At 34.4% G+C, this 16,441-nt stretch overlaps 1 protein-coding gene across 5 annotated transcripts in view; it reads left to right on the top strand.

The window, feature by feature from the left end:
• The first annotated feature begins 9,284 nt into the window (after window positions 1-9,284).
• Window positions 9,285-16,441, top strand: part of LOC114168485 (HEAT repeat-containing protein 6) — a 41,328-nt gene continuing 34,171 nt past the window's right edge. For 4 of the 5 annotated variants that reach the window (XR_003600684.1, XR_003600685.1, XR_003600686.1 and 1 more), the window contains exons 1-9: window positions 9,285-9,660; window positions 9,869-9,964; window positions 10,051-10,232; window positions 11,192-11,459; window positions 11,543-11,610; window positions 11,733-11,802; window positions 11,882-12,247; window positions 15,823-15,902; window positions 16,008-16,059. Coding sequence is in view for 2 of the 5 variants with exons in the window: in XM_028053323.1 (XP_027909124.1) it covers window positions 9,469-9,660; window positions 9,869-9,964; window positions 10,051-10,232; window positions 11,192-11,459; window positions 11,543-11,610; window positions 11,733-11,802; window positions 11,882-12,247; window positions 15,823-15,902; window positions 16,008-16,059 (1,374 nt within the window). In the remaining 3 variants the exon portion in view is untranslated. The remainder of the gene's footprint in view (window positions 9,661-9,868; window positions 9,965-10,050; window positions 10,233-11,191; window positions 11,460-11,542; window positions 11,611-11,732; window positions 11,803-11,881; window positions 12,248-15,822; window positions 15,903-16,007; window positions 16,060-16,441) is intronic. The other variant, XM_028053324.1, reaches the window with a different exon arrangement.

A 16,441-nucleotide genomic window follows, 5' to 3' on the forward strand; every position in this document is an offset into this window, starting at 1 on the left:
ATGTAGGACTCATAAATATTTTGACAAGAAATTATCACTTTTATTATTCAAACATTCTTATTTTTCTTTTTGAAATATGACTTTGTATAGGCACAAAAGAAAAAGAGTCGTCACAAATTCTTTTTTAGATGTTGAGTTAGCTTCAAACTCACTATAATGTCTTCCTTGATTTGAATATCTTTGATGTAGAAGATGCGTTAAATAAGCTTTATGCATGCATTAAATGCACTCTTAATATCTTGTTGGACTTATCAAGTGTTGAGCAAAGAACCTTTAGTTAAAAACTATGTAAATCATAAATTTGTACGATCATTTCCAAAATTTACAAAGAAAGTAAAAAGGTATTGGTAAAGCAAAATAGCTTTGGCGCATGTTTCAAGAGATTGTTGAGATGACATAAACTTTAAGTAGATCCTTTTAACCATACATAAGAAACAAGCATTTAATAGGTCCATAATCCCAATTCACCTTCTACATTGTGTAATTTGATATGTAAAATTAACATTAGTTACTTGTGGATTGTGTAATCCTTAAGATTTAAAGAATGAACAATCCAAAGAAAATAATGAACACCATTTCCCACATACAATGACAACCACCACACATCCAAATCACCTACCAACCACTACCCAAATTTAGTCACCACAAAGAAACACCATTGTCACCTCTGCAAGACCAACTTACGGTAACGAACAACACCTGTCCAAAATCCTAAACCTTCCACACACTTTCATATTATATAACATTGGATTTTTGAGATTTTAAAAAGGAAAACAATTATTTGACTCCCATCTTTTGACTCCTTCATTACTCCCTGACCTAGCAACAAATGTGGTTATTATTATTTTTTATTAAAAATTAATTTTAAAAAAGACATTGTGGCAAGTTAGAAAGAGAAAATAATTATTTTTAAAAAACATTATGGCACAATTTGTGGAGGGAAAAAGTGGAAAGGCAACGGGAGAAAGGCGGTTCTATGTTTTTGGAATAATTTTAGTGTATCTCTCTGTTGTAGATGTTCGATTTTCTCTAGAGGTGGCAATGCGGGCTGCCCCGACCCATTTAGGCCCGCACAACACGGGTTGGCCCGCCCCGCCTCGCACAATTTTTTTCTTGGCCTGCGGGCCCGCAGGCTGGCACACTTTTTTTTTTAATTTTTTTAATTTTTATGATAAAACTTTCAATGTTTAAAAATTAGAAAATTTTAAGAAGTTCACAAAATTAAGTAAAGACTTTGGGGAATTGAATGATAAATTAATAATTCAACATTTTCATCATATTCATACTATGACATACACAATGTATTCTTTAAATTTTAGCACATTAAAAAAATACATAATACTTGTCTTTCCAGTTATACAAGAATTTGAAACGTTAATGCAAAAGTCCATAAAAAAATAATTAATATACACAAGTGCAAGTATTTTATTTTATTTTATGCAGGTTGTGGGCTAGCCCGCGCGGGCTGCGGGCTTATGCGGGTCGGGCCACTACGGGCTCACTAATTTTATGCAGGCTTATGCCACCCTTAATTTTCTCCCATTCTGAATAGATTGCTCAAGCTTTGGTTATGTTCGCATTTTCTCCGTTCTCCCTTGTGTGTGAAATGTGAAAGTATGTAAACAAAGGCAACAACTATTTCATTACGGTAAGGTACTCTCCCCTCCCGAAATGTTTTTGTTTTTATTTCTGCGAGTGTGTGGTAAAAGTACCATTTTTTGTGTTTTGGAAACAGGCGTCATTGTCTCTGGTTTTTATCTTGGTCATTCCGAACAGACTTCATGACAAGTTTGAGTTAGTCGTCCTTTGGCGGAAGTGGTATTTTCGCGAGGTGGTTGTCATCCTTTAGCTTTGGGGTAGTTTTTTTTAAGTATCGAGCTCGAAGAAGCACGATGATTGTGCACGATTGGAGAGGTATGGACCATTTTTTATGGTTTGTTGCCTTCAGTATTTTGTAGTATTTAAAAAACCCAAAGCTTTGATTTTTTTTTAGATGTTGATTGTTCATTCTAGGGTTTCATTATTTTTGGTTTATGTGATTTTGTTTGTGTGATATTATTGGTTAGGTTTTTATTGGGTTTCAAATTGGTTGGTTGTGTTCTTTACTGCATTTTCAATTTTTTTCGAGTTTGATGGAGTTGAAGTTGCTTTTCATGTTCATGAAATTGAATGAGTAATGTGTGTTATTTAGTCATTGATTGGATGAAGCAAGCAATTATAAAGCATGTTGTGGCTGAGTATGATGTGGTAATGCATGTTGTGGCTGAATAGTTTGGATGATGGTGGATTCCTTTTCAAATTTGTTATATTGAAATTGATGTTGTTGACTGTGTGTGATCCTTAATGGACTTGATATTATGGCTGAGTATGATATGGAAAAACATGTTGTGTCGCTACATGTGATTCTTGTTTGCCTATGAATTTGGGTGGATTGAAATGCATGTTCTGGACACATTGAGTGATCCTTACTAGAGTTAATATTGTACCTTAGTATTTTCGATGTGGTGTGTGTCTTTTCCAAACCTTGTGGAATTGGGTTTTGCTGAATAAAAGCATTACTACTCTATGCTTTTATGTCATGAATTATGTGCACATAAATGATGGCGTGTGGTGTATTTTTTGCAAGCATGTGGGATCATTGAATTTTTGGAACTATCGTGTTATACCAGTAAGAACTTGTTAATGTGGTGATAACCATAGGTGTTTTTGTGCAAGTTATAGTGATCTGTGATCCTTTTTGGATATGTGTTATGTAGTGCTAAATTGAGTTGAATATTATTTACAATTGTGAGACTTAATATTGTAGTGTAATATTTTTCCATGGTCACATTTTTCTTTTGTTGTGAGGTGTGTAGATGGCTCGTAAAAGGCAAGGACAATCTTCTCCAGAACCATGCAATAAGAGCAAGAAGGATAATCAGGTAAATTTTCAGAACTTGTGTAGATATAAATTAAATTTTGGTTCTTAATAGTTCATCTAAATTGTTTTCTTGTATACTATAGGTTATAATTGTGCATCAGTGTGAAATTAATTATTTTTAACTCTGATTGTGTGCTTATATCTGCCTTAAATATATTTGGTATTTTTCTGTAGGTTGTTTTTTATTGGTCCCTAAGTGAGGATGACAAGAAGAACCCAGTTGTTGAAAGTGCACTGCGTATTGAGGATGAAGCCACTGCCAATGACATTGGATGTGGACATCCTTCTAAAGGTGAAGTGGCTCTTGAAGAGAAATTTCAAAAGCATGAAAGGTTTATAATGGATATGAAGGTTGAAATAAAAAATATGTATAATGAATTCTTTGGAATTGATGAACCTCACCCTTCTGGTGGTGAAGGAAATGATTTTAATGAAGGTCAAGGTTCTCCTTCTCAATAGAAGTTGTTTGAACAGGCTGAACAAAAGAACTTTCTTGGTGATTTACTTTATATTGTTGAACCTCAACCTTGTGGTGGTCAAGGACATGTTCTGGATTTAGGTCTGGGTACTCCTTGTCAGCAACAAGAGTCTCAGGAAGGTGATTCTTCTCCTTCACAGTAGAAGGATTGTTACCAACCTTAGAAGTCTGACAAAGATTAAGACAAGGAGTGCATAGAGGTTGACAACTGTAGTCCAAGTGAGGAGAACACCCTTCAAAATAGATATTCTTCCAATTACGACGACCAAATTAGTCCCTGCATGGCCATTATCCCTTCCATTGAAGGGCAAAATAATACAATGGTTATAAATATGGGTAAATATTATAGGGATGTCACAACTGGTGTGTGTAGTAGGTATGGAATTGATTTTTTTTTTTGTACAATTATGCCTAAACTGAGTAAGAAATATTCTTACTTGTTTAATTTTACTTTTTAGAATTCTTTACCCTAAAATCAGAAGCCAATTATTGAGCAATGATGAGTGCCATGGATTTTGTCCTCGTGGTTGGATCAATAACATGGTAAGTTGTGGCACATGAAATATTCAAACTTTTATCTTTATTTCAAAGGCATTGGAATATAATAACCATTCTATGTGTTTGTAGTTTGTTTTGTTTGCAGCCGTTAACTTTGTGTACAAAGAGAAAAGGCTGATTGTGAGAGTAAATAGTTATATTCAGTCCTTTGTATATGGTAAGTGCATATGTTTAATATTTGTGTTCATATTAGTTTCAAAAATTTGATATACATTTTGTGGCAGAATGCGATCATCATTGACTGTAACAAAAGAAAGATCAATAGACGTGTGTGGTGTTTGGACGACTACCAACATTACCTTCCATGTGGTTTGCTTTCTCTTCAAGAAATATTAACAACAAATTTATGAATATCCTTTCTTGTTGGATGTAGTAATTTCTTTAACAACTTCAAATCTATGTTGATTAATGATTCTTCCGTTTAGTTGTTTGTCCCAGTGGTTCATGATGGACATTGGTGGTGTTATGCTATCAACTTTCAAAGGAAGGAGTTCATTGTATTGGATTCTCTTCCCACAAGTGTCGTCGCAAAAAACAAATAGATAATCATGTTGTAAGTTTCTTCTCTTTTATTACATAATTTGAAGTATGTATGCTTAGTTAAATTGCACAATTGAGTTGTTTCTTATCTATGTTTGCAAATGCAGAATGAGGATTACCATTTTTGGATTTTGATGAATGACAACAAGCAACTAAAACCACCATTTTAACTCGTAATTGACGATCTTCCTCGTCAACAAAATATGTAAGTACAGAAAGTTCATTTTAGCCAATGGCGTGTTAAATAAATGTCTATGTTTTATTACATTGACTCTTTCCTAATTTCAGGCATGATTGTGGCATTCTAGTGTTAAAGTATCTTCAAATGTGGGATGGACTTAAAAGATTTGATGGGAAAAACATGTCGCCATACTCTTGTGTTAGCACTCAAACCTTTTAAGTGTTTACATACAATTTCCATCGGGTTATTTTATACAAAACTTTATTTAAATAATTAATCTTTTTTGCTTTAGGAAGAACTCCAACAATTTAACAATAGTTCATATGTCAATGGCTTCTTGACCCAAAAAATATGCATAGCCTACTAGGGACAATGTTCTTCAAAGATTTCATCCATACCTTAGGACTTAGTAGTATATGTGAGTTAATGGGAGTTGATCCATATGTGTACTTTATGTACATTGTACATTGTTTATGTCTAAATTAGTACTTATCTTATATGTGAAATGCATGGATTTGTGTAATTATATTAGTTAGTGTACATAGGTTTAGATAACAAATTCTTGTAATTTTCTGAGTTTAGTTACGTAAACTTCATCTATATGTTCATAGATTGAGTTTCTTTAATATAATTTTCGTCCCCTATAAATTAAAATGAAAACATCTACTTCATGACCCAAGTTGATAATAGTGGACATGCATGGTGTATTCTAATGAGTTTGAAAAGAGATTGTTGAGTGAACAAGTTACTGGGCACTTTCTTACCCTACGACATTCATTTTTTATTTGTTGAATGAGTAAAATGACAAACCTAATAAAGTGATTCATTTTTTTGGTCGAATGAGTTCAACGAAATGACCTTTATTGATGTTAATATTTTGGTTTCACTTTCTCTCTATCATGCAAATTACCATGTTCACATTATTTATTGAGTTCTTAATTAATAAGTGGTTACCCATGTCATAGTTATTTTAGACAAAAAAAATTAATTCAAACCAACAATACCATAACTCACCACTTATACAATTTGATTGCTGAGGACGTTTAAATAAATTCCTCTTAAAGTACACATTATTTTAAGCACATAAAGTTTTAAAATAATAATGGTCAAACTGCGTTACAGTTACTTAATATGACGTTAGCATACTTATTCCATTTATGTGAAGTGAATATTAGTAATAATAATCCATACAAAAGGAATTTGCATTATGTGCACACTGAGTATCATCCAAATCTCCCTTCTCTTTTAGGTGGAGTCTTCCTAAGAAAAGTGTTTGGCCTTTGTTAATTTTTTTCACAAAGTGAAACAAATAAAGGAAGTAGTCATCCCACATAAATCTTACTAAATAAAATATTATGTTTGCTTCGGCATTCAAATTCAGTTCATTAAAAAACTTACATCATCAAATATGAACATTATAATATCTTAACAAGATTTACCATTGTTTGTGGAATTTGATGCATTCTTACCAAATAACTGGTGACCCATCACTTAGTTTTTGCACAAAAAGATATTCAGTCAAGTTCACCTACATCAGAAGTTCAAATACTTCCATTATGCTTGTAACTCAACATGTCATTCACAAACACAACATCTAATAACAAAAGGTGTTTGGTTATGCCATGTTGATCATAGCAAATGATCCAAAAGTTGTTTTTTGCAAACTACTTCTTGTAGAGAATAAAGCTTACCGTAAGCATAGGTTGAAGTGGTAAATACTAAGTCCAATAAAAAAATGCAAGTTGCTTACTTTACCTAAATATATCTTCAGTTTTAGAAATACGTTGTGTTTTCTATTGATGTTAACAAGGATAAGAAGCTCATGCATTGCACATCACAAACCTGTCCATGGTATAATGGAAAATAATTACTTGCCATTTCAAACAAAAAAACACCTACTTATAAAAACATAACTAACCAGGTTGTTTATGATCTCTCTATCATGGTTGCCTGCACAATTAGGTCGTGAAGTTGAAGTACCAAGCTCTCCGTCCCGAAGTGCAGTGCCATCCCGACATGCTTTATTCATTACAGCCTTATATCTTTTTTGTTTTGCAAACCTTTTTTACGGTTGATTGTATCCTTGATGCTCATGGTTGACCCTTTCTTTTGACATGAATTGGGCTTAGTATGTTCGTATGTTGAACCACATTATTACTTGGGGAAGAAATGTTGTGAGGCTCTAAGCAATTAGTCCCTATATTGGAGTTTGATATGGATGAATTTCTTGATTATGAGGCTCTAAACAGTTAGCCCCTATATTGGAGTTTGATATGGATGAATTTCTTGATATTGAGTTCAATTGCTTACAAATGAATTGTGTTCCACTTTCACATGCAACCTCAGCAATGTCAAAAAACTTCTTACACAGTAATTCATAGCTTCTAACATTTGGTTTGTCTTTCTTAATATTGTATGATACTCATATCAAAGTATGTTTTCTGCATATGCGTTTGCTCCACCGATTTAGAATGTACTTTTGTGAAACATATTTCACATCCTCCTATGGAAGGACTAACAATCAATGTCGACAAATAATACCTCTAAACTCAAACTTCCTACAACTACATTAAATGTCTTTGGTCAAAGGATGAAATATAACTTCATGCATTTTGTGTGCACTTTGGTCTTTCCATATCAAGGCTTCTTTGACTATATATTTTGACCTAGTACAATTCATTTTACACCTGAATTCATTTTGCAATTCCCCATCTGCATTTCACGTTCTCACTTTCAACAACTTCACTCAACCACAAAACACAAATCACAAATCATTTAATGTAACTTAGCTTAGAAGATAATACCAACCAAATCATCTTTCGCAATCACATTATCAATTAATTAACTGCACACTATATTACATGAACATTATACTTGTCATCCAATCAAAATGAATTAAATGTTATTTAGTTTCACAAAGATAGTCAAATATATTAATTGCATTACAATCATACAGAAATATGAACTTATGTCAACACTTAATTCAACTAAGGTTCATAGATATGTCAATCATTTCCATGTTGAAGTACTTATGTTACCTTAATATGTACAACAAGGTCAAAATTCTGTTCCCAAAATGTTAGGTAAATCTCCTTCTTTGCCCGCAATCATGACATAACCCTCTATAAAAAATTCATGAATGGACACATGGTATGACAAATGAAGTTAACTCTTAAGAATTCATCACAACAACTGAAAAACTATCACTATATTGAACATACCCTAAGCCACCAATTAGATGACTTTGAAGCCCCCAAAATTATGGGTATCCTAACACACCAAAAATAACAATTTATTCCTTTACATATTCAGCACGTGGATTTGTAATTAACCTTTCCTGGACCACAAAATAAACCTTCTTACACACCAACATATAAACCAAATATACTTAGGACTCAATGGCATAATGTATCCATACAAGCCCAACCAACTACCAAGAAACATATACACTTTTAACAACAACACAAACTCCAAATAGGGTAAATTCAGGGGAAATTTCAGTAATAATCATTTTAATCTGAAACTAACATATCAAACCTGCCAACGGAATTGATCCAACACAGCAAAAGGAGTGAAAACCCTAACGCAACTATAATGAAAAAAGAACTTCTTCAACCAAGTGGGTTTCCATTACGGTTCAACATCAAAGAAAAAACTTGGAAAATAAGCCTTCTCAAATTTCGTCTTCTACCACACCCTGTCGCGTATTTCATTTCAAGCAGAGGTTGAAGAACATGGAGGTGCTTCACCTTTTTTTGCTAACCATTTCTTCGAGCTATGCGCGACAGAGAACCCCGTCGTCAACAACACCTTCACGTCTTCTCCCTAACCCTTTCTTCCAGTTATGTGCGACAGACAACACCTACGTCGAGAACACCTTTACCTCTTTTCCGTAATCCTTTCTTTAAGCTATGGTGAGAGAGAAAACCCCTTTGACAACTACACCTTCACCTATTCTTCCTAATCCTTTCTTTGTCATCTAATTGCTTCTCCTTCCCTCTTTGTTTTTAGTTTTCACTTTCTAACTTGCCACAATGTTTTTCTAAAATCAATTTTTAATAAAAAAAAATAAAAAACATGTTTACTGCGAGGTCAATAAGTAATGAAGTATTTAAATAATCGTTTTTCTTTAAACATTATGGGGTGTAGAAAGAAATATTCACGACCGAAAAACCAAACTAACGGTTATATATTAAGTTTATTTTGTCATTTTGTTTATTATATAAAAATAAAATAATTAAATATGTGATTATTATATATTATATCGAGGTTATGGTGCAATAAAAAAATTACGTGTATAAAATTAGACTTTCTAAACATTAATAATTTAGTTATATTTAAAATAGGAACAATTACTTTCTTTTTTTTTTATCGGCCAAACTTTCTTAATCTTCTTAATCTGTGTAAAGTTTTTAGCTGTTATTTCTTTTCAATATATATATATATATATATATATATATATTTTTTTTTTTTTTAAATTTTTTTATAAAATATTAGTGCCCTATTTAATTTTGTATTATAACTTTAAAATAGTAAAAGAAAGAGGAATTCGTTCCCTCTGTATAAATATTTAACAAATAAAAAATATCTATTACAAATCTTGATCAAACCAGAGGCCAAGTATCGGAATCAGGCAAGACTTTGCTATTACTGAGTTTTCCCCTTTGCACTGCCATTCGTGTCTATTATTCACAATAGTCGCAGGTATTCGTTGAATCAATTTCCACCTAAGTCAGAAGTGATGAGTGAGTAAAAACTTGAAGACGCTATTCCGTGATCGTCATTTCTTCCATGGCGGGAACGGGATTTGGCGCAGCGGCACCGACGTCGCTGGTTAGGTCATGGAGAACTGCGTTTTTGACACTGAGGGATGAAACCCTAACGATTCCTCCTCGCAATTCCAATGTGCAATTGCTCGACAATCTCATTTTCTCACACTCAAACGCTCTGGTGTCCGCCGCGGTTGAACTTCCCTCTCACGAGGTATCTTCTTCGTTTTCTCCTTTACATAAATGCTTGCGAGGTTTTAGAGTATGTTTGGAAACGGATGACGGAAAGTAGTTCTAGCTTTCTCGTTTTTCCATATTATGGAAGTGCTTTTTCGGCTTGCAAACATGCTTTAAATTATGCACTCTCTTCTCATTTGTTATAAATGTACACCTGATTTATTGTTTAATTTCTGTTCTTCAAGGTTTTGTCCGACCTTTTATTTATGATGGAATTGGTTGCTGCAATTTCTTCAGATGAAGAAGATTGTACTCGTATTTATGCACAGACATCACGCCTGGTAAGTGTTTTCTTAGGCCTTGTATAAACTTGTACACTGGTGACATATTCTTATAAGTGAATTTGTTGCCTGTGTTCTTATTGCAGATTCATGATATATGCCGATGTGTCTCGTTCGATTTAAATTTCAACTCTTATACCAGTGTCTTTAATTGTTTCGGGAAGGTGCTGAATCTTTTGCTTACAAACGTTGCTACTAATGGCGATATAAGTGGAATTTGCAGTACTACTACAATAATTCCTGCCATTGAGTGCTTACAGGCTGTCAGGTTTGCTCATTCTCTGAAAAAGAATTGATCCATGATGTAATCTTGCCTAGGCACTTTACATACGTCCACTTTTGGGACTGTTAGGCTGTAGTAATGCTTTTACTTGAAAAGCAAGGTAGACAACATGTTTTTGTGATCAATACAGACTCTTCTCTACTTTTTGCCTTACCTATTTGAAAATCTCGAGATTATGTATTTTATTATTTTTTATCTGATACCTTGTTGCTTTTCTATTATATATGATAAAGATAAGACATGTGACTTTTCTTTTTCTCTTCAGTAATGTTGAATTATGTACTCCTTTATTTAAAATTATAGGAGTAATTTTTGTTTTCTCCATTCTAGTTTAGATAAGTTTTGGATTGTGGTCATTGTGCTTTATTTCTTTTATTTATCCTAATAGTATATTATTATTTATTAGTTGCTAGTTATGGCCTGGGTATGCTGACAACCTAAGCTCTTGAGTGCCCATACTTTGATTTTTAGTATAGGGTTCAAATCCCCTACTACGACCACCTGGTGGTCAGGGTACCATCCTTTTTAATGGGGATTAGCTCTACACCTTAAGGGTTTGGAGACGCTTTGTGCTTGTCTCTAGAACTTATTGTAGGATTTTATTTTCTTGAAGATTTTTTCAAAGTGATAATGTGGCATTTCATAATATATTTTAAATCCTAAGAATATGCTTCTGTAGTTTGCAATTTTCCAAGTTTCTGGTGTATGTATTTTAATGCGTTTTGTCATTTTATGTTTTTAAATATGAATGAGAAAATACTGTTTATTCAATAACATATGTTGACCTCTATTGCTTGAGAGGGCTAAATGGTGTTGCTCCAACATTTGAATTTATACTATTAAAATGTTTTTTATTTTGCTGCTTTTGCTGCTAGTACTCTCAACTTTTTTGCTTTAGTAAATGATACTTTTAATTGACACTTCAAAATCTGCTCGCTCTACAGATTTATTATTATATCTCATCGAAGATGGTTGCAATCTGAAGATATTATATTGGTTAAATTTTTACTTGACGTTATCGATTGCTCTCATGGTGTGTCATTTTGGATGCCTCATTCAACTTGTAAAGAAAAAACTACTGGGATTAATATGAGATTTTCCACAGAAAGAAGTTCCAGTGAATTACAGACAGTGGCTTTTGAGATGCTCAGTGAAGCAATCTCAAGGGCTGGATCATTCTTCCCTGTTGACATTTGGAGATCAATTCTTGAGGTGTATGTTAATTCTGTGTTTCTTTTTGTAAAACTATATTAGTTGTAGAATTTTTTTTTTTGAACTAGTCTCTTTTGAAACAGGTGTTCAGGAAAACAATGGATGTCTTGGCATTGAAATCCCCTGTTGTGGAAGATAGTGTTATGTCCAGGTAACTTGTATGTTGGAGGAACTTATTAGAATTCAATGATGAAACTCATGCGTTGTTCATACTTTGGCCATATGTCATTATTTTTATATTTTTGCTGCAAGTCACATGCATCTTTTCTGTAGGTTTTATGAATCTTTTCTGTGCTGTCTACATCTTATCCTCATTGATCCAAAATGTGCAGTTTCCGATCATGTAAGTTAAGACTTTTTTATTTTAATACAAGGAATAAAGAAATGTTATATCCCTAATCATTGTGACTTGTTTTATCTAGGTGTCAGTTTTTGTTGCTGTTCTGCGGATGTTCTTAGTTTATGGCCTTTCAGGTAGAACACCAGGTACTTGTTTGCTTGTTGGCTACAAGGAGAAGGAGCTTAGTAGTATGAGTCCCAAGGCAAGCAGGGAACTCCTAAAAAAATCAGATCATGGTACATATAGGCCTCCACACTTGCGCAAAAGGGACAGCTTGAATGTGAAGCACGGTAGTGTTAGGCATTCCCAATACATGTCAGATAGCGAGTCTTCCACTATTAATGTTATGTCTTCAGATTCAGAGTTTAGTGATGGAGATGGATCAGCTAATGATAGTGGCAGAGTGCAGAACTCTAGGGTTAGAGTAGCTGCCATAACTTGCATACAGGTAAATTTGAAAAACTGTCTTGTTACTTAAATTCCAGTCTTGCGTGAAATTTAGATTGTGAAAAGTCTAGAATAAGTGAGTAACAAGTTGGTTATGATGTATTCTATGAAGAAATTAGAACCCAACTTTACCTTTTTGTCTTCAACTTCTTCATTATCTCATTGTTGTTGCTATGGTTTTGTTGGATAATTTTGAAAACCTTTGATCAGTTAAGTGTAGAGATATATATATGTTTACGTATGTTACAAATGAAGGAAAAGGATGGGAAGGGCAGAGTAGGAAAATCCACTAGGTTTATGAGAGGAAGAAGTGGAAACCCATCACTTGGGGGCCCACAAGCACACGCCCTTGATTGGGTAATAACCGAATGGTTGACGTGGTTGGAGGAAAATGGGTGGGAATCTTTTCGTTAGAGGAGAGAGATTAAAGAAGGGAAGGGAACTGTTTTGGAAGGGGGAGGTTGGAAAGGATCTGGGAACTTTTCGGAGCAAAGGGACTCATTTCTCTTAGTTTGGAGATGTTTTTCATTGTTTCATTACAAAAATACTGATTATAGAAAGTCATAATTTTCCATTACATTATTTCTATGTTATTATACGGGCATTCTTACCAAGTGGTATCAGAGCACTTGGTTTTGGGAGTGTATGGTACTAACTCGTAGTACAATGGAACAACGTATGGAGGGGCTCTAGCAATAGGTGGCTGAGTTGAAGAATCTGATCATTTTTCGTAGTAGGTCCTGAAAGGGATGACCTCGCATGCGCCGTTCACACAAGAGGAGGGAGCCGTACAATGCTGTTGATGGCGAGGTGGAGACTGAAGATGACGCTAGCTACACGACCTGAACTAGTAGTTGTGAGTCTTCCCGTTATTTCGGAGGGCGGAAGCTTAAGATTCCAATATTTAGAGGAGATGACTGGATCGTTAGGGCTGAACGATATTTCAAACTCAATCTGTGGATGATGATGAAAACTGGATACGATGGTAATAGCCTTGGAAGATAAGGCATTAAATTGGTACCAATGGTGGACAACAAAGTCAAAAAACCATATGGGAGGAGTTTAAAAGTGCGTTGATTAGACGCTTTCAACCAGGGCTGGTCCAAAATCCTTTTGGCCCTTATTGAGTCTTCAGCAGACCAGTTCAGTGATGAAATATAGGGAGAAGTTTGAACGTGAGTCCGCATTGTTGAGCAAGGAGGATAGAATAATGCTGAAGGGCATTTTCCTCAATGGATTGAAGGAAGAGATTCAAGCTGAGTTGAAATTATTCACGACGGGGTCTCTCAAGGAGATGATGGGTAGGGCTTCGTTGTTGGAAGAGATGGATAATGCTTTGCACAAAGAGGGACTGATGAATTCAGAAAAAAAAAATGGATGGAGAAGACAACGAGAAGGCATACTCGAGGTTTCACTAAGTGGGAGCGAGGAGGAAATAAGGAGGGAATGAGCAGCAAGATGCAGGAAATAAACCTTGGGGAGAAGTCCTTAAGTGGGGGGAAACTATCCAAGCGGAATTGAGAGAAAGAAGTAGTTCCTACTATCCAAGGTAAAGGCTTTGTTTTAAATGTGGAGAAATATGGGGTCGGGATCTTGTTTGCAAATTGATTTAAGGATCAAGGCGAAGAATCAGAAGGGAGTGAAGAAGAGGAGGATAAGGGCGAGCCTCTCATCAACAAGGTACTGCAAATTTCTCTACAAAGCAAAGAAGGCTTAACTTCTAATAGATCTTTCAAGGTGGTGGGCATGGTTAAGGGCAAAGAGGTGATAATTTTGCTAGATATGGTGCTTCAGCTAATTTCATTTCAAAGGAATTAGTTAAGCAACTTAACTTAAAAGTGAATGAGACGAAGGACTATGAGGTGGAGGTAGGAACAGGCGACGAAGTGAGGAATCAAGGAATATGCAAGCACATGGAAGTTGAAGTAAAAGGAATTCCTATTGTTCAACTTTTTTGTCATCATGGAGTTAGGAGGGACAAATTTGGTGTTAGGATGGGTTGGTTGGCTAGCTTGGGGAATGTCAAAGCTAACTTTAAACATTTGATTCTGACTTGGGGAGACAAAGGTGCGAAGAAGAGTATGCAAGGTGATCCTTCCCTATGCAAATCACAAGCATCATGGAAGACGATGGTGAAGGCTCTTAACTAACAAAGAGAAGGATATATGTTGTCCTGTCAAGCCACTATGATGTCTGATGTTAAGGAAAAGGACCCTATCAACCCCACCATGGCTGATGTAAGTGCAGCCTATGAAGATATATTCACCAAGCCTACTGTCTTGCCTCCAAAAAGGGACTGTGACCATGCCATTCATCTTAAAGGAAGCTCCAACATTCCGAATATAAGGCTTTATCAGTATCCTTACTATCGAAAGACAAACATTGAAAAGTTTGTGCAAGAAATGACGGTTGGAGGGATCATTAGACCCAATAACAGTTCTTACAGTAGCACAATCATTTAAGTAAAAAAAGAAAAGATGGAGGATGGAGGTTTTGTGTGGACTATCGGGCTTTAAACAAGCTCACCATACCAGACAAGTTCCCTATACCCATCATAGACGAATTGTTAGATGAGCTGGGAGGAGCTCATATTTCTTCGATGCTGGACTTGAAATCTGGGTATCAACAAGTTCAAATGAGAGACGAAGATGTAGCAAAATTGCTTTCTGGACTCATGAGGGTCAACAAGCCTTTTCCCACTAGGTGAGGTTGGCTATGTTGATCACAAAATTCTATTTGGCATGGATAAAAACCAAGGTTTTAGGAATATTTTTTTTTTGTTTTAAATAGTAGATTTTAGGATAGAAATATTCTCAATATATCCATAGTAATTAGGAAAAAATATCTTTGGAATCTTTCTATTCATTTTGGTATATTTTAATTTCCTTATTTATAAGGTTTTGATTATTACAAATAGAGAGGATGAAAATGCAACTTGTGTGATAGTTATCAATAAAATAATTCTTTTGTTCTTACATAGTTCAAGTATTTGATTTGAGATCTCCTTTGGTGACTTCCTCAAATGTTTTGTTAGAAACCAATCATTTTAAAAATTGAAAGCATTAAAGCAACTAGAATCATAGATTTTCTCTTAAACATTATAGGTTTTCTTAGTTGGTTTTGGCCTAGTCCTCTCACTTGCATGATTGTTTTATTTGTTATTATGGTACTTGGGTGCTGCAAATGATTGTTGTTATTTGGGGTACCAACATAATTGAGATGCCAAATAACAAAGTGACACTTTAATACTTCCATTATTTAATATAGAAAATTAGAATCATTCTCGAGAGCACACTGTAATTATTTCCTTTTACATTTTCAAATGCAAGAGAACCAATTTCTAGTTCCTTAATTTTTCAAACATTTTCAGAAGGAAGAAAAAACCTATTCCAAACTTCGAGTTTTTGCTACCATTTCTTGCTCCAATAACTCAAAAGGAAGATATAAATATATGATTTTTTGTCTTTACTGTTTAACTTGCTTGGTTACCATCATCTATGACATATAAGCTTTGCTAACTTTGTGGTGATTGATTGTTCTTTTTCTTATTATTCTTTTATATGTTGGGATGGGAAGGATCTTTGTCAAGCTGATTCTAAATCTTTGTCCATGCAATGGTCCTTGCTTTTGCCAACTAGTGATACACTACAAGCAAGGTATGGCCAAACGATTCCTCCTTTTTGTGAATGCAATCAAACTTTAATCTTTCTCTCCATTTGATATTGTTTTGTAACTGTTTTTTTTAATTTGTATTTTCATAGGATGCATGATGCAACTTTAATGACAAGCTTGCTGTTTGATCCTTGTTTGAAGGTAATGACAATGGCCTTGATTCTTGTGTATAAATGTCTTGTTCTAAATTTCTATTTGAATTTTAAGGGTCACATATTTTGATATAATATTTTAGATGCAAACATGTGATATATGATGTTATTCTGGCTTGTTAGTTGTAGTTATTTTATTTAGAACTTGGAATTAGGACATAAAATTGGGTGCCTTGCTCATTACCAACTTATGAGGATTGAAAATCAAAGACAAGAAGCAAAATGAAAACACTACTATTGAGATGAAAGTCTGAAGTGTTGAAGAAAAAAGATGAAGCAGTTCTATGCTTCTATGAGGCCTAGTCTCTCACAACTTAATCAATTGTCCACTCTTAACAAATACACCTCTCTGTTGCCTATTTTCTCACGAC

This window comes from Vigna unguiculata, chromosome 11 (genome assembly GCF_004118075.2).
Source record: "Vigna unguiculata cultivar IT97K-499-35 chromosome 11, ASM411807v1, whole genome shotgun sequence".
NCBI lineage: Eukaryota > Viridiplantae > Streptophyta > Magnoliopsida > Fabales > Fabaceae > Vigna > Vigna unguiculata.